At 42.7% G+C, this 19,754-nt stretch overlaps 1 protein-coding gene across 3 annotated transcripts in view; it reads left to right on the top strand.

Annotated features, from left to right (window-relative positions):
* The window catches only part of LOC119011590 (sorting nexin-19-like), a 43,309-nt gene extending 37,795 nt beyond the window's left edge, over positions 1–5,514 (top strand). For all 3 annotated transcript variants that reach the window (XM_037084869.1, XM_037084851.1, XM_037084859.1), the window contains exon 14: positions 910–5,514. In XM_037084869.1, coding sequence (XP_036940764.1) covers positions 910–1,033 — 124 coding nt within the window. In that variant the 3' untranslated portion in view covers positions 1,034–5,514. The remainder of the gene's footprint in view (positions 1–909) is intronic.
* The last annotated feature ends 14,240 nt before the right edge of the window (positions 5,515–19,754 follow it).

Below are 19,754 nucleotides of genomic sequence, written 5' to 3'. Positions count from 1 at the left end.
AGTTGTTGTTCTGCGTGACTTTCCATGACTCTTGGTAGTGTGAACAAATATCACACGAAAACACAAGAATAAATAATAATATGGTGCTCAAGGTCCTTGCAGGCTTTCATACCTCAAAGCAACCTAGCAGCGTGGCTCTCGGGTGGGATGGTCATATCGCGACTATTTGATGGATTTCCAATACAGTTTGTACAGATATTCATGGTTCCAGATGATACATTCTACTAGCCTGTGACTACTCGCCTTTAACATCAGTTCAGTTATTTTATAAAACAGCACAATGAAGAAAAATGTATTCTAGTGGCCCCTGTGGAAAAAAAAAATGGTATGACAACCACTGTGGTAAAGATTTTGATCTTGCAGAATGTGCGTTTGTTTTGGAAGCGAGTGGAAGAAAGAGGCAACATATTTTTCACACTATTTTATTTTCTGTAAACGTAGCGGTTTCCATCTTAAAAAATAATTTCATGACTTATCCAACCCACATAAACTGTAATCCGAAGAGGCATTAATAACGATGTTTTGTTTTCTTTCGTAGGTCATAAATAGGCATTGGTGTGAAACGTTTCTTGAAGAAACAATTAGGTTAAGTTTAGACTGGAGCTGCTGCGAGTTGTTCCATAGGCTGAATGAAACAACTTTAGATTGAAAATGAAGTGTGGTTCAGTATGCCACTTCTAGGCAAAGCAACATGCAACCAGCTCAAATTTCCTGGTCACCTATAGCCTGAAATAGCCTCAACTTGCATGACCTGGCATGTAACAAAAATAAGATGATATTAATTAGGTTTTTTTTAATAAGTTACAAAGCTTCACGTCTAACCAAGGCGACTCACATCAGCTGCACCCTCATCCAGTCTCATTCACATGAAGTCACTGAAGGAAAGATGATGTCCCTGTTTTCTCTTAGACACCTGGTCTACTGCATATTTGATCTTCTGCTGGAGTTCCTGGTTCCTGAAATACCTGAGGAAGACTTCCAGAGGAGCCTGTTGCAGACCCTCACCAAGAACCCAGAGAAGATGCTGGCGTGAGAAGAAACCCCAGGGGAACACACCTGCAAACCAGGCTGTGGTTTTTTCCACTGATCATTCACCACTGATGATTTGTTGAAAAAGAAGTGACAGTGAGGCTGCTCCTGTTCTACTAATGCTCTGCGATGAGAGTGGAAAAGTGAATGTGTCTGGTGAGGCTGAATATTCTCTGCCCCTACTGTAACCTCTGAGGCCTGTCTTTAGTTAGGTGTTGCTGTATTAACACATGAGGCTCTTGAACACGTTGTACTGTACACACACACTTTAACACAAACTGCATTTGAAGCAGCTTTGATTACACGAGAGCACCTGGTTTGTGTTTAATGTCAGAACGTGTCTGACGTGTTGTTCAGATCTAAACATGTGGGAAAGCCTCCTTTCGATCTCCACGTCCTGCCTCTTCCTGCTCACTAAACTCTTTGGCTTTGACTAAACTCTCTTCAGATGGTCTTCACACTCTGCCCTCATCCCCTCTTGCAGTTTCTTGGTAGAAAAACCGAGACTTGTTGCTCGAATCTGGAGAAGCAGGATTTGCTTTTTCCTCCCAACTTAAATCCCTGCATGCTCTGTGGGGATTTAGCATCAGTGTTTTCCTCTCTGTTGACCTGTTCTTTAACATCCCACTGGCTCTGTATAGAGCCACACATGTGATTCTGGCATAATGTGAGCTATACTTTCTAAATCTGAGCCTTCCTGAGGGATCACGTGTCTCTGGTAGTGATTTTTTTTTTTTTTACTTGCATGTGTCCAGGTGTAGGGAAAGTACATATTGTGGTGTAGTGTTGTGAAGAGTTGGCTATAAGATATTTTACTGGCTTCACGGATGCGTCACAGTTCTCTTAACAAGTCCCTTGGAGAATTATCTGGGCAGTTAATGTCTAAATCATATAAGAACTGTGCCCAACAAAAACAGGTATATGAATGCTGCAGGAATGGTGTTGGCCCAGGTCCATTCAGTCTCTTTACAGGTTTTGTTTGTAGGTAAAAACAGTAAACTGCTGGACTCCTCTACAGACAAATGTTGTGCTTTTGCATAACATTATAATGTCAAAGCTGACCACACATTGTAATGACTTTTCAATAATGACACCATTAGCTTTCCGATTAGTTCCCTGTAACCTTTGCTTTCATTCTGTAATTCTGTCTGCTACCAGGCACAGAATCCCCCCAGAAAATGAAGGTTGACTGTTGATCCAGTCAGACAGGCAGCCTGGCATGATTTTTATCTGCTTCCACGTGTCCATCGTAGTTTTGCGTTACTGGTAGTTGCGACTCTGAGGGAAATGAATGCTGTTATGACTTGGAAACATGAAGAGGGCAAGTTGTTTGTTTCCTCTTTAAGATCAGTCTCTGATAGATGGCTAATTAAACTGCAGGCCGAGAGGGTTGGTATATTACAGAGAAGCACAACGTCTCACTTAGTTTTAGTGGTATCTATCCATGCTGATATATCCGGGTTAGGGATGCATGATATATATTGTCCTGATAGTGGGACATTTTCATTTTCAGCTGTACATCAGTAACAGCTGATAAATGAAGTCCATAATATGAATAGAAAATATTTTTCCTTCAAGTGTAGCATTTACACTCTGATACAGTAAGTGACTTGGTGGTATGCACCTTTAAATTTTGCGATTCTCATTGAATAGAGAGAAGAAGATTATGGAGAAGAAGAACAAGCTCAGCACATTTTGGTGCTCATGATGACAAACTGCTGCGCCAGTGTAGAGGCACGCAGTGCAGAGCCAAACATGTTTTTACAGTTTCGGAGGAAAACAACTTGATTGTAATTTGCAATACTTATTTCACAAGGGTTCAGAGAGGAGGGGGAGAGTCTATGAGATTACATGTATGCTCACTGCTTTTGAGCCTTTGAAATGATTGGTTATGTTATCAGAATCAGCCATGAGACGCAGGCAATGATCAGTTATTGGCTCAAAGACAATTCATATTATGCATCCCTGAGTAGTATTTATTTGGCAGGCTACTGAGTTATTCTCTGACATTTCTGAGGCAATGCACTGCATTCTAGTCAAAGCAGTAGGTTGGAATCGCCTACTATTTATAATTTTTTCAGGAAAAACAATACATAATGTAACAGACGTCATTGTGCATTTAATTTTATGGCACTTTGACACTCAGAAATGTATGTATTCAGTAGCCTGATACACAAACTGTCTTCTACAAATACATTCTGACCCCCTCCCCATGGCTGCTGCCATTGTTTGTGATGCGAGACTTGTGCTTCGTCATGAGGTTTACAAGTAGGAATTCAGACACTGAGTGGCCTTCCATCATTCTATTCTTGGAGGGGAGTTGAAAATGTTCACGTTAATTTATTCTGAGGGTCTTACTCACACTTTTTGTTTGTTTGTTTGTGTGTGTGTGTGTGTGTGTGTCTTTGACGATGGCTCTGTTACATTTAAATGTCCCTGTTTTCCCTCAGAGGTGGCGAGTGCTTCTCCTAAAAGTAGCTGTCCAATCATTGATGCCTCTACATAGAGCTACTGATAAAAAACCAACTTGTTAGCTTAAGTTCAAACTTTAAACCAACTGGATACAAGCTCCACTGGTTAAAACTGGTGACTGTCAAACTAACATCCTGGTGTCTAAATGGCAGTTTCACAGTTCCAAAGTGTAGTAGTGTAGTGGTTCTAAACAAGTATGGTTTTCTTTGACACCTGTTAACACAAAGTGCTGTTCTACTGAATTAATTAGTCTAAAACTCATCACATCAGTGTCTTTGTGTTGAGCCAGATTGTACAGTATATGTTTAATCGTTAAACATCCACCTCTGCTGCCTGAGGAGCATGTGGTCATCCTTTTGTCACATTAGAGACCATCTGAAGAAAGATTTAGTGATGTCTACGTTCACTATATTGTTGAAGGTTTTTGCATTTTGTGACTCCGCCTTAGCTTCTTATTGCCCATGTGGTGGCAACACATCAGTCCGCACTGAGTTCTTAGTTGGATAAAGACAATGAAGAGAAAACGGTTGTTGTTGTGTTGACAACATCCTCCGTATGTATCCATGTTAAAGCACAGGTCATTATTTATGTCCGTGGCAGACATGTGCAGACCAGATGTCTTAACGCAGACTGTCTTAAAATGCTGTTTAGTTCATCTTCCGATGCAGCTGGCCAGAATGATGATGTAGTCTCGGGTAAATCACTCTTCTGCCAGCATTTAAATGTTCCAAAATGTTGTGACTTAAATTTAGAGTAGCTCTTCTATGGATACTGCAGACCAGGAGCATGGAGTCAGCCCCAAATGGCTTATATTAAGACCGAGAAATGCAGTGATGTCTGAAATGTCCATCTGAAATGCATCAAATATGAAGAATATGTCTTGTTGAACTGAATCTGCACATTTACCGATTTGTTATGTTCCATATTATACTAAAGAAGTCAAATGTTACTGTTACTCTGAGTATCATTCCAGTGTATGTCACCCCCCCACCCCCCCATTGTGTTAACTTGTGATTCAGCGCATTTATTAACCTATTGAATTGCTTGCTTTATTAAATTATGACCTGTTCCAAATTCCGTCCATTAAAGGATGAGCGAGGTGCCAGTCCTGACAGAGAGGAGCGTCCTCTCTCATGAAGTGCTTTAAGTGGACTTTGCCTTACAAGGTGACCTGATGAAGTTTGTCCTGCAGTGATGCAGCGTCAGCGCAGCCACTGACCATGCCTTAGCAGAACATAAGCACCCAGTTCCTGCTCTCCGTAGTGAATCTGTGAACACGTGTTCTTTTTATTGTGCAAAATGTGCTGAATGTTGTGAAGAGATTGTAAGATACCTGTCAGTTCTGTCGTTTACTGCTGCATATTGCTGCCACTGTCTCTGCTCTGTATATTATTATTATTACACTAGATCGATGTTGTTAAAAGGCCAATTCTTAAGCTATGGCTGTATTAATGCAAAGCATTCAAAAAATGAACTAACATCAACAGAGTGAAGAAACAACAGTGTTGACGCTCTGTCAAATATGTCTCTGTTCTGTTTGTCATGAAAAGATATTCGTGAGACAAGATGAAGGATAAAAAATAAAAAAAAACCATATGTCATTATCATTATGTCATGATGATGACAAATGATCATGATAAAGCCAAGCTTTTATCAATGATAGATAGTTAATGTTACATTATTCATGGTAAAAAAAAAAAAGTTTGTCTTTGGAACTTCTGCTTTTACACCAACTGGTGTTGGAACAGAACAGTTTGTAGATGGTGACGCTGAAGCTTGATCTGTTTCAGAGATCTCACTCTGATCCTGTTCTGCACTCTCCCTCACCCTCTTGTTTCTTCCCTATCAGATCGCGTCTGCTGTTTCTCTTCACGTGGAGTTGTGTTGTGCATGTTACCGCTGTGAACCTCTCTGTCGGTTAGCTCAGACTGTGTGTCAAGTCTGCTAAACATTTGCTGGTTGGATATTTGCAAAAACAATAAAGTTACCAAACATGAGTTATTAAATCTTCAACTGTTGTTCACACTCATTATTTTCTTGGCCTGAGGTGGGCGATACATTTTACAAGAGGCTGGTGTGCTGCTCGCTTCTTTTATGAGATTTTGCTTTAAATTTATCCCAGGCATGCTTTAACTTTCTGGAGGTTCACCAGAAATCTGCTCAGCCTCTTCAGGGTCATTTTTGTGTTCCATATTATGAGTTTTTTACCCCTTTGTATGGAGCTCTATCAGCTCCCCACTAATTTGCCATCGCCTGCAGACTAATGGGTCTCGTCCAACAACAACAAAAAGTGTGTGGATGAAACAGCCCATAATAAATATCAGAACCATTTCTTGGAACGGTGTCTGTTAAGCTCCACTTCTCAAACAACGGGAGGGGGTGTTGGAAGCCGGCTTTGCATTGCTGAGAAATCTTCTTAAATTGGATTTACAGATAAAACTGTAAGCAACACTTCAGATTAGTCAAGCGCTGAGGGACCCGGATGGATAAATGTGATCAAACATTTACATAGTTCACTTTTTTTGCCTTTAGTATTTTCATTGTTTGAAAAAAAATCTCAAGGAAAGTGTTGAGAAACACTTGAAAATACGTTGTTTCTGTCAGGTGACACCCTACAGGAGATCAGGCGCGTCCCTACACAAAACAATTCGAACTTTTACGCCCATGTTAAGATGGTAGATTGATTAGTCAGTCTGCAAAATTCAAACAGTTTTGGCAATACAACCCTCATCCCCCAACTTCCAAACTGATTAAGACCCGAGGTGGCCTCAGACTTTACTGTCCCATTGTGATTACACTGTATACGAGCTGGGATCAAAGAGTCCTCGTAGTTTAGAGAACAAAATGCCAAAAGGGGAAACAGTGCCAGTAAAAGCCTCTGTGTCTGGGAGGAGCCTCGATTCCTGGAAAGCTATTCAGAGAGCTGTCTTGCTGATCAGGGCTCTGTGACTGAGCTGTGACCCACGCAGCAACAGTGATAACTGTTTACAGCAGATGCCGGCACAACCCTGAATTCAAAAAGCTGGGACACTTGTGTGACACAAAACATATTGGGATAATTTGCTAATCTCTTTTGACATAACAGGTGATGGAATCATGATCATAAGTATGAAGAGGTGTCAGCGAAAGGCTCAGTTCTTCAAAAGCAACGACGGGGCGAGGTTCACCACCTTTTCACACAACTGATTGTATGAAGGATGTGGGTAGGTGGGCTCAGGAACACTTCAGAAACTTAGTCCATGTAGACTTAGTGGTCTTTATAATCGTCGCCTTTAATGGCAGAAATCATAAGTAGTCCATGTTCTCTCAGCATTTTCATCATCAGGGAGGACAACGCTAAACTGAGCTGAAATGATACTTTGGTGGTTTGGCAGGTCACCATTCAGTAGCAGCGGACCTCTGGGAGTCATAACTGCCTTTAAATGAACCACTCTAATTCCCCCCAAACAATATTGGACAATTAAATGAATAAATGCTATGTCCAGTGAAAATAACATTTCATTATGAGAGTCCCAGACTGTTTTAATGTGATTGTGGTTCAGGAGGCGCCACATGTCACCGTGGAGGACAGACTTGAGTGATGTCGGGACTGTCTCTGAAGACGTCCGCAGGAGACGGATCCGCTCATCACTTCTGGACCACTGGAGGAGCCGCTCTGAATCGACTTTGCATGGTCCGCATTGACGGCGGCTGAGGGCCCTTTGTGTTTTGGGACAGTTGTTTGGGTGGAAGCCAGGACTACCGCCGTCAAACATGCATGACCAGACCGACTCACAGTGTCGCTGTAGCAACTACGGCGCGGTGGGAGGTGAGCTTTAACCTACCGCTGCTGCTGACATAGACTAGAGAGAGCCCTGGGTTGCTATGACGACCCATCCCAGTTTAGCACCTTTATTATTATTATTATTATTATTATTATTATTATTATTATTATTATTATTATTATTATTATTATTATTATTATTAATTACCTCCATGTACATCAAAAATATCAATTATTGAAAGCTCCAGAACAGCTGCCACATGCATCTTCAGGTAAACTGCATACAGATCTGAGCAGAAGATCAATAGTCCTTAAATGAAATACAACTATGAGCTCTGGATTTAAACTTCAAGATTAAAGCAATAACCTAAAAACAATGTGTGGCTGGATCCACCTGTCTGACGACCCTTTTTATCCAAGTCCCCAACAGTGCACATATTTCAGACAGTAGATAGCAGCTTCATTAAAGTTCTGAAGCTGACACCCCCCAAAAACCAACCAGTGGTCGTCTGATGGGATTCTACTAGCCCCTGAGTGTCTCAGTGTGAATTAGTTTGTGATAATCTGATGAAAGTGTTCAGGAAAGTGCACCACGTGAGCCCAATATCAGTTTACTAACGTTCGGATGTTGGGTTCCTCTAAATGACAGGGTCAGGAGAGACACTTGTCCTGCAGAACCTGGTTGATTTTGCTCTTCAGTGGTGCAAAATATGTCAACATGCCCAGTCAGTACTAACTGAGCCTAATCTGCAGCTAGTTTATATCAAATACAGCCGGAACATGAACGCTGGGGTAGGATTTTCTCAACAGTCAGACCAGTGAGTCATCTAAACATCCACAACAGACAAACAGTCTCGGTATTCAGCACAGAATCCCTCAAATAATCACTTTAGGTGATAATATGAAGAGGCAACAAGCTGCGGTGTCACTGCACCCTGAGCTGTTCAGCCGTGTCACCCACAGGACCTCCTGACTCGCAGCCTGCGCTGGCTCCCGGAGAAGTAAGTGAACTGAAAGTTTTCTTTCACATCAGCGTCAGTCTGCAGCACGGGCTGATTTACATGGAAACCACATGTTCTCCGTCCTCAGCAGGTTATGCAATCTGCTCAATCACCCCCCCTCTGCACACACACACACACACACACACATTCTCCAGCACTGTCTGACACGCTTTGGTCTCCACTCCACCTTCGTTCCCTGTCTAACTCTTGTTTTCTTTTCTTTCTTACATAATAAAATGCAGACACACACACACTCACACACACACACACACACATACGCCTGCAGCTCTGAGGACATACGTACATGTTTGAGCTGACTGCCCTTTAAAGGACAAGAATCTGAGATACAGCCCACCAAAAATATTTAGTCCTCCAACAGGCTTGGTTCAAAATCACATCAGCTCTAATACACAGCGCAGATGTTGGAGCTGTTCCTTCTGACAGTCTCACGATGGTTTTAACATCTCAAAACAAATCAACAGATTTTTATCTTGGGATGTTGTGCAAACTCTCTCTCTCAATACAAAACAAACAAACAAACAAAAAAAAACGACTTGTGCTTTTTTGCAGTGAAGCTGTGAGCATTTTATTACTGTTCTCTCTGAGGTGACGGCAGATTTTAGCAGAAACCTGCATCAGAAGCTTTCTCCTCACTGCTCATCTGTAAAACTGATGTTCCACTGGTACTGTTTCTCTGCTCTCCTGGTCCTCACACACATCTGTAAATATCACCTGTTCTGAGGCTACACAATGCAGCTGATGGCAGTCATCTCACCTGCTTTGACAACATGCACATATTACCTCTTTATGGGCCATTTAATGAATTAATCTCCAGTCAAATGCTCAGTAACAGTAGGTCTCAGTCGCTGTGCTGCAGTGCGGTGCCCTCTAGTGGCTCCTGGGCAAGGCATGTTTAATTGTGTAGCAGCTTTCAACACAGAGGCAAAGTTCTTTATATTAACATACACACATCAGCTCACTCTGAAGCAAGAGACTGGAAACTTCAAATAGAAAACAATGAGGCGAAAAATTATCTCAGAGGACAGATTTAACCGTTTATGTGCATTAAAAAAAAAAAGATCTATTGATATTTAACCATCTGGTGATGTGTGTGATGATTACATATAAAAAACAAATGGAATGCATATATCTAATTTCACATATTTCACACAAAATATCAAACTGTCTCACATAATGATTCAGGGGTCTGAGAGACAGTGTGACTGGTGAATCCTTCACCTTTAGATGGCAACATAACCACACAGATGGCTCGGTGTCCGTTCCTGAAGCGACCACGGGGAGGCGCTGCGTGCCAAAGTAACAGGCATCCACCTGTTACCAGTCTGTGGCAGGATGCTGAGAGTGGGCTCCGGGGTGCTGGTCTGCTCAGACCCAGATCCATCCTCAGGATAACAGAAACACAGACGCCGGTCTGTTTAAGGACACACATGGACTTTATTTTTGTTCTCAGCTGCGGGGCTGGATGTTTATGACGGTGAGGTTTATACCGTCGGTATCACTTCAAAGTTTGTATGTTTTGCCGAGGAAATCCATCAAATCAAATGAGTGGAATAACAAAGCAGGTATGGTAGTACGTAAATATATAAATCGCCACCTCTAGTCAGATTGAGGAATGTGGAGGGGAAAACAGCTGGAGGGGGTTAACTCCCAGTCCAGCCAGTTGTTTGCTGGTAACCAGCTCTCCGCCTCGCTGTCGCAATGCAGCTGAACCGCCGAGCAGTCACAACAACCTCCACAGCTGTATCTGTAACCAGAATCCTCCTCTGCCTAATTAATTTCCCCCCGCCTGTACAACTGGCCCGTGCTGTGTTTGTTATTGTCTCCCTGCCGAGCGGCGTGGAGCTGTGTGAGACCTCCAGCCTCCGTTTGTTAAACCGCACCAAACTTCATTAAACGGCGAATTTAGCAGCACTGTGCGGCTGGCTTCTGACAGTAAGACCTTGTTTCAGACACTGAGGTCATGGTTTATAAAGACACTCGGAAACAATGACTGAAATTCTGGCGGCGTGCATCGATAATTCAATCTGCCAGAACCATGAATAAGCATTTTTTTTTTTTTTTTAATGTTTCTAGAAGGATAATTAATTAAGGCTGTTTTTCCTTCAACAGGCCCTGACCTCATGTTTGAGGGGCCTTTCATACTGACAGAGGATGCAGTTCAGGGGTTAACTGGGTTCTTTTCTCTCTTAAAACAGTTTTAATCAAAAGTAATGTCTGCCAGTTCAGATTCATGTTGTGTGGGGACGGCAGGACGGAGCAGAGCTCTGGAGGTGAAGGTCGGATCCAACGCCAGACCCTCTGGAGGAAGAACCAACTGGAGAAAGAAAAAAGCGGATTCATCCTCACTCCTATTTATCATCCTGACTGCAGCAGTGATCTGTGGAGGTGGCTTCCATCGTCAGGTGTTTATGTTCTGTAACATTAACTGTTGCAGAGAGGAGAGGGGGAAAAGAGAGAGAACCAGGGTCTCTGCTGAGTGCTGAGTTATGTCAGAGTTGATCGTATTCACTTTTGGGTGAACTGTTCCTTTAAACCCCAACTGAAGACAACTGAAGGTAACCTGTTGTAAAGAAACAGACTATAATACTGCCATTAACAAATGTCCATTGTTCATACAATTAGATATCTGTGTTACAGTTGCATGATGATGAGGTGCCTCTCCATCTATTTTCCATCATATTACCTTCATCCCAACACTGAAGGCTTCTGTCTGGAGCCAGATGCTCCTCTTGTATTATTGTGCCTGTATCAGATTTAATGTGCAGTGTGCAGCTGTCTGCAGCAGCCTGACTCTGTTTGCCTCCACAGAAAGTCAACAGAGTTCTCTTTGTTGCGCAAGTTGCTGACTTCCTGAAGCAGATAGGAAATAAAACACTGGTGGCTGCCAAAAGAAGACTGAGTGTGACACGCCGCTGCCATTCCAGACCTCTAAACAATGCTGGCTATGAAAATGCAACCAGGGGACTGATACGACATACCCCTCACACTCAGACACACACACACACACACACACACACACACACACACACACACACACACACACACACACAGAGTACACACCAACATGCTTCCAGAACTGTGAAAGAAATTTACACTTGGCTTGGTTAATGCAAGTGAACACAGTCTGCTCATCACATGGGGATATCTGCAGAGATAGAGGAACGCACACACACACACACACACACACACACACACACACACCACACCTCCAGGGACTTCTAGAATAATTTGTGAAAACACTCTCTGCTAATTGTGCGGTCCGGGTTCAGAGTGGAGGTGAATGGGAGGTTAACTAACAGTCAGTCTACCGCGGGGACAGGAAGTGATCTGACCTAATGCCACTGCAGCCCTGAGGGGCCGACAGCATCAATAAATCAATAATTCTGAGATATTTTGATATTCACGCCGACAACAGTGACCATCACAGAGAGCCACTCTCAGGAGTTTATGGGATGTTGTTCTTTCACAGCTGGCGAGAGCAGATAATGGAAGGTAAGAGAACAAACATGACTGTGTTCTCTTCAGAAGAGCCAAAGATGGTGACAGAGGACAATGTTTTTATAAGAAATACATATTTAAATCATTTTACAATATTTTCACGCGCTAGTGTAATTTACATAGCAGATGTGGAAGCCACACAGCCTGATATCACAGCATGTTTTAAGTTTGCAAAAAGATATGTTATCTCTTAAAGCAACATTATGTTACTACAGTGAGTGGGTGGGATCACAGTGTGTGACGCTTTTCGGCAGTACATCACCAACTATCAGGGTTTTTGGTGAAACTGGATTGTATTTTGTTGCTCTGCAGCTTTTACAGATATCCTGAGAGAGGTGAAGACACCAAAGAGGACTGACGGAGTGACTGGCTTTGATTCGTTGGCTGCTTCTGTAGCTGGACTTGCTGTTGAAGAGTCAGTGCTATTAGCTGCTTGCTAAGTTATACAGTCATGGTCAAAAGTTTACATCTTGCTTCAGTTCTAATGATTTCTACAGCTCTCATGTGTCTGTGATGGAATGAGTGGAACACATACTACTTTGTCACAGATATCATTCACGAAGTTCGGTAATGAATTTCTTATAGGTCCTCTGAGAGTGGGACCAAATCTGCTGGATCACAAATTTACATTCAGTTATTCCAATATCTGTCTCTCGGCCATTTTCACCTCAGTCAGCTGCATTTGATTTCCATCCACCAGCCTGGTGTTACTAACTATGGTTCAGGTTACAATAGCTTGTTGGCTGTTAACTGTTCATCTGCAGACATTCTTGGTTGTTGTTCATCACTGACTTAGCTGCTTTTTGCTGGTTGCTGCTTTTAAAGGTCCCATATTATACAGTTTTTCATCAATTTCACACAGCTGTCAGATGTCCAACAACACTGCATTTGAAATGCATTGCCCCAAACCCATCTGTGGTCCTGAATTTCAGCTGTTGAAAAGTCGCTCTATTGAGCTCTGTACAGAGAGACATTCCTAAAGAAATACAGACTCTGTGGCTGCAGCAGGAGGTTTCAGAATGGTTAATGTGTCTGAATATGTTACTTTGTTTGTATGTGTTGTTACAGTTACTACAGTGTAGCTAATGCTAGCTCCTGCTAACGGTAAAGGTAACTTACAGTTCTTCAGCAACGGTAAATACTGTGGCGTCCGCAGGACACTATTTACAGTGTTGGAAAGATGACGAAGTGTCATTCAGCAAACCAACATTTATTGCTGTAACAGTACAGGTTACTGTCGGCCGTAACCATGCCAGATACAGCCAAAACATAAAGTTAGCTGTAACTCTCTCACTGTGTCCTTCAACTCCTCACAGGCTCCCCCCCCCCCCCCCCCACACACACACAGCCCTCATTCCATCACACTCGCACCCCGCCCCCCTACCTGCTCATTCAATCCCAAACAGGTCATTAACTCACATTTGACGTTATAACAGCACATTACTGCAGGGTCGCTTCAGTACTATCAAACTGTGGCGACACTTACCTGTGGCTCGGGTGCAGTTACTGGGTCCGGTGTGGTTGGGACTGATCTCTTTAAGAGGGTCAGTGTCGAGGCAAAGCCAGCTTTGTACTGACCCTCGTTACTGAAGCAGTCCAATGTGAAGTGGTTAGCACACACACATACAAGCCACACACATACAAGCTAACAGTTAGCGTAGCCAACACGTTGTTGTTAAAATTTAAACACAACCACTGTCTCTGCTGTATTCTGGGACAAAATATAGGCACTTGTGTTGATTTTTGTCAATTTGCATGTCTAGCTCTGAGCGGCAACATTGTGCAACACTGCTAGCTTACCGCTAGACACACCAAACTTCACCTCGGGGATGAACGTCCCCTCCCGGATATCTCTGGAGAGAGCGGGGAGTTGGCAGGCTCAGGGAGGACCATTTAATATATGTAGAGACCAGAGAAAACATGTTCTTCGTAATATGGGACCTTTAAAATCCTCTGGTGGTTGGTGGGACTGATTTTAAGTCCACCAACTGAACACCGTTTACCAAATGTTTAGTAACAAATGAAAAAGATTCTTTTTCGTTCAAACAGCAACACGTTATGCAACACCTGTGGAACTTGTAGAGTCAATCAAGGGCTGTAACTTAATGATCAATTCAGAAAAGCCTGACCAACACTACTATAGTGAGGTCAATCTTAACCAACATAACATAATTTGAATAAAACACAAAGAGCACTAAATTGATCTCCATGTGGGGGGGGGGGGGGGGGGATTAGAGAGAGAAAGAGTTTATGTCCGTGGAAAGAGTGAAACTAGAGTGAACTGGACAGACAGTCACTGGATGGACAGGGCTCCGGTGTTGTATCAAAGTCTGTTCCCCTGTTAATATCTGTTTCCTCTTACTGTACTTACTACTATACTAGAGGAGTAAGAGGAAACGAAGACACAGTTAAAAGGAGAGTGAATAACAGACATTTGTCAGGTGGTCAAAAGTACAACTCCAGGTGAATGCCAGTGTTCCTGCTAACACGTTAGCCAAGATAAGATCACTGAAATCCATGTATGACAGTGAGCATTAAAATATACAGTGAGGTATGAAATATAATCGCTTACTGCAGATCACACAAGGACTTCTGCAAGCTCAATGGCACAGAGACACTGAGTGACAAGTGGAAGTTACTCTGTGGACAACTTGATGGCGTCAGCAGCTGCACACACTGGGTTGATCTGGCTGTGCAACAGTAAAACTTCCACTGATTTACTGTAAGCTGATTAGGATTTACACGCCTGTAAATCATATCAGTTGGCATACTTCACCGCATTACTTCTTACTTTTGTTGCAAGTGTTATTTTAAGGCTTATTAACAATTTTATTATTTAAAGCCTAATTAGGGGTATAATCAGCTAATAATCAGAGATGCTTGATGGACTGATGGGTGGGGTTCTCATCAGCAGAGTCTGAGTTGAACAAGATGATCAACAGAGGTGGAACACATCTGCAGCCAGCCGTGATTTGAATTCAAGATGGATGCTGCCCGTCCTGCCCGTTCTTTTGCATTTTAATCGATTCTCTGTGTGTGTGTCTCTCCTTGCATTATTTCTTTTTCTCTTTCTCTCTCTCTCATTACCAGGAGCACTCTCATTTCTGCCTGGCTACGCTAACCATCCTTCAGGCCTCAGCTGGTCTCTCAGATCTAATCAGTCAAGAGGGATTGGAAGGTTCATGTTGAGCTCCTAATTTGAAATGTGCAGATTAGATAATGAAGGACAGCTCTTGGAGAAAGACCAGCCCACCCACTCTTCCATCCATCCAACTGTCCACGTTCCATGGGCCACGACTTGAGTGGAAGCAGTTGTTTTCTTCCCTCTACCTATTATCATTGCAAGTGAATAGAAGGAGAGTATGTGAAATCTCTATCCAGTCATCAGTGTAGCCTCTGTGGATGTGATTTTGTTCTCCCAGAAAGTCCCAGAAATATGCTTCTTTCTAAACAAGAGCTAATGAGGTAAAACCCCATGTCATCCTCCAGCAGAGCACAGGTCAGCTGATGCTGAGATGCTCCTGCAGAAACCGACATGACCTTTAAACAGAAGTGCTGCAAATATTTCCGATGTGAGTCAAGACCCTTGTATGTCTCGAACACAGTTGGATGAGTTGTTGTCTGACGTTTGATAGCAAAAGTGTTTTACAAATACTCCCTATGAATGCTGTGTGCTCTGCTGTGATTGATTGTTACCTCATCGATCAAGGCATCAACCCTAAGCTAACTTCCTCTCTCAAACAGTTGCTTTTATTTTTTATGAAACAAGTCATAAAAGTTACCCTTAATTCACACCAGATCCGTGTTCGGTCCGTCACTGATCCCCCACGGCTGCCGCATTGTGTATCTACTCTGTTGCCGATCCGGCAGTCTGGACCTTTCCATAGCAGATACAGGATTCGGACACTGAGACAACAACATAACACCTGGTTCATTTTCAGAATAAAACACTCCGTAGTGTTGACGTCAGCACAAACATCTCAAAAAAGAGACAAATCCACGAATGTCTTCTAGTCATTTGGTTGGAAACACTTGTTGTTGTTGTATTTATAACACATACATATAACTGCAGTCGGGTGAGATTGTGTAATTATCACAAGAACTCCTCAGTCTTGCAACTCCAGCTGTCCAGCAGTGCTGCGCCGTGCTGCACTGAAAACGGAGCCAGTCTAGGTTGACACTAGTGCTGGTCGGTATACCGGTTCACACCGAATACCAGTGTATATTTTCATTATGATATGAATTTTTAATAATAATAATAATAATAATAATTTGATTATTCAACGTTCGGAACGCTACTCAGCACCACGCGACACTGTTTCTGAACGGACCGGTAAACATTAGTACTCTGGTGTTACGTTTGGTCTCTGTAGCTGTCAGCTTGTTGTTGTAAGCTACTAACGGTCGCTACTTTCAAATTAAAAGCCCCCCCGCTAGGAACCCAGGTCTAAGCTACAATGGGGGTGCAATGTAAAGCTCTTATTTTGAAGACAAATTCGACCTGCTTCCTGTTAGCTGTCCTGTAGCTTGAGGCAGCTAACGTGAGGCGCTCCGCTGCACGCTTCTTGCCACCACATTTCTTCCGATGCATATGCTGTACATCACTGATCACGCCCAACTTCGCACTTCACATCACATCACATGTTTATGCATACCTCAGTGGCGGCTTTTTCAGAAAGAAGGAATATTAAACCTCCCTTTTTGATAGACAGGGTGGTAGAGTGCAGCCTTTACCCTTGCAACAAATGTGCCGCCTTTTCAGTCTAAAAGGAGCTAGTAATTCCTCTCTCAACCAGTAGGAAAACACTGTGAGCACCTGATTATGCATAAAAAAAAATATACTGTCATATTCCATGAAACTGAATTTTGAAAAATACCGGGATGTACATTTTTGGTCATACCGCCCAGCACTAGTTGACGGTAAATGGATCATGGAGCAAAACCTTAGCGGAGTCATTCCGCAACGTACATGCAACCAGTGGAAATCCTGGTATAGTCTGGATGTTCTAGGTTTATCCTTAAAGCTGCTGTAAGCGTCCTATTAGATAACATTCGATAGCATTCCCCTCCCTCCTCTTTACGTCAGGAAGTGATGCAGCTGCTCAAAATTTTGTCGTCATTTTAGCTAACTTCAGCTAACCGCCTGTTTCGCAGTTATCAATCCCCTCCCTCCTCTCTACGTCACCACAGAGACAGAGATTTAACACTTATCTTAATAAAAAGATAACAAATAAAATAAAATCCGATTTGACTGATATGAGTTTTCAGGTTGATATCCACGTTCTCACTATTGGTGATTTCTTTAAGGCGATGACGCAGCGGCTTGTTTTGGAGAAACTGAAGATGAGACGGTGAGCAGTGAACAGGTCAGTCACAAAGCCTCGCCGGCCTCCCGCTTGCCAACAATGACAAGCTGATTTGTCGTATGTTTCAGCGTCACAGAGGTTTTACAGCCTCTGTGGGCGAGTATACGAGCGGCTTCACATGGTTAATGCATCACTGAGCGTTTTCTCATCTCCTTTGGCGCACACAGCCGGGTCGTGGGTTGATGTCCGTCTGCAGTATTTCTTATTATATCCTTGAAGTGACGCCCTGATTTTCTCATTACACCACTATTTCATCTGTCAGTTTAGAGATGTATGTACATGGATAATAGTGGTGGTGGTATTGACATCAGGGGAGGTTGTGTTGTTTAAGAGGCTAAACACTGCCAAGAATAAGAGGATGTATTACTTATAAAGGGAAATAGGGAGAATAAGGACGTAATTCAAAATGTAGGACCGGCTTCAAATATCAAAATCGTTATCAGCGCTAATCTAGTGTTTCTTTACTGTTGCATTCGTGTTACTTCCTACGCTGTCACCACTCACATTCCTTTGAGGGTTTAACTCATTCACAAAGGGCCACTGTAGAGCCATCTCACATTCTTTTGTTCAGTAAGATAACATCCACTTTGGAGCAACACACACAGAGGTCACGGACACATGAACAACATTTATGACCTTTCAGTATCAATAAATCACTGCCACAGTCATTCTGGGACATCAGTGCAATGACCATGAAGCCGACCAGACCATCACTGAGAAGATTAGCGGCCAACACCAGCCTCTCCATTGGCTTTTTTTTTTTTTTTACACAGAGCAGCTTTTAGCCGTGAGGCTCAATAACTTCCACTTAAGACTGGTCATAACTCTGTCGGGGAAGACAACGTAAAGTGCAACTGCCCCGCAGCAACTGTGAGGGTTGCAGCTGGTTGTTGAGATGACTGTTCCCAGAAGTTTTTTTGCATACGTTTTTAAAGGCAGTGACCCCAACAACAACAGCCAGGCTGTCACCCTCACAAGCACAGAGCGCTGTGGACATTTTGACTTGTCACAGAGACAGGGTTGTGTGAAATATCGGCCGTCGTTAGATAAAATAACTACCTAGCTAGCTGGATAGCTTGCCAACATCTGTTGTCACATTTAAAAACACATTATTTACCGTTTTTTTATGGTGTTGGTTTCGTAAATGAAAGGATGTGATGTGCACTATCATAACTCAAACAATTAAATAATCGTTGTTGTGATGTACTTGATAAAACGATTGCAAATATGGACTGCTCTGTGTGTGTGTGTGAAAGTGACAGACTTGAACTGCATTATCAGATACTCTCTAACCAAAAAAACAGGATTTTAAGAGTCATCGTGCAAGGATAAACTTTGTTTAAGGGCTACAGCAATTTCTACATTAAGACGGTAAGTTGGTTGCCTCATTGCTGTGATAGCCTGTGAGCCCTATCTAGACAGTCTGTGGCACTTGGTGTAAGGTGCTAGTGCGCGAAGGACGTGTCCAAGTCCATTTTGCAAGTTAAATGGTGGATAATCTGTGTGCGGAGTGTAGCATATACTTCCGCAAAGAGGTTGTATTTAGACTCTGAATAAGTCATGGTTGTGTTTTGGGCGGAACATAAATCAAACCAATTTGAGTGTCGTCTCCCATTCCCTTTAACAGCCAGGACCTGGCAGTCATCTTCACTCATGGACAGGGATGTGATCCTCGGCTGCTGGAAACTCTGCCCCGCCATTTCACAGTCACCCATCCCATCAACAACTCTGTTTGACCACACATTAAACACACACTTACATATAACTGAGAAGGAGGAGGATAACAAGCTGCTCATGCCTCTGTGGGTGCACTGATGTCAGTTCACTGATCAGTAACAGGTGGGATGAGGAGGCAGAAATACGTCTTTAATGAGGGAAATATTCATGACATTACCTGCAGAGATCCTCCAGCAACATTTTCGCACGAGGAACAGCTGTTAAACTTCATCGATTATTTAAAACTCCTGACCTGCCGCTGGGATCAGTAAGTATTTCATGTTAATTTATGTTCTGTGTTCTTCCACACATTGAAAGGTCACACACAGTCCAGATTCATACAGTAAAATAGTGCCACATGAAGCAGCTGTCCTGATAAATCCTGTATTTGGTCTAAAGATTTTGTCTTCAGAAGATTTAAGTTAAATTCTGTTTTCTCTGGTGAGTTTCCTCTTCAGCTTTAGTTTTACTGATTAAATGTATCACGATATGTGTTACTATGACATTACTGTGCATGGAAATGTTTAAAATTACTGAAAGCAGCATGTCAAATGTGGATGAACTGTGTGAATCCTCCTCTGTAGGCCCACCATGCTGTCTGTATAACACGCCACAGGCAGGAATGGCTTCCTGTGGCGCTCTGTTGTGCATCTTGGGCTCAGTCTTGTACTGAATGTACTCCTGTGGCTGACCACCACGTCATGGAGTGGATGTTAGCAGTTGTCCAAGATGACATGTAACATGGACAGCATCCTCCTCTGTGACACCATCGTCAGAGAGCCCAGCTCCTCCCCCACTTTGTTCATTCAGCACAAAGGTATTTCTTTCTTTGTGTAGACATTGTTTCATGTACATTGTACATTACTTATTGTACATTTGCATATAGAG

This window comes from Acanthopagrus latus, chromosome 2, assembly GCF_904848185.1.
Source record: "Acanthopagrus latus isolate v.2019 chromosome 2, fAcaLat1.1, whole genome shotgun sequence".
Taxonomy (NCBI): domain Eukaryota; kingdom Metazoa; phylum Chordata; class Actinopteri; order Spariformes; family Sparidae; genus Acanthopagrus; species Acanthopagrus latus.
The sequence above is the reverse complement of the archived record's forward strand: the minus strand, read 5'-3'. Positions and strand labels throughout refer to the sequence as shown.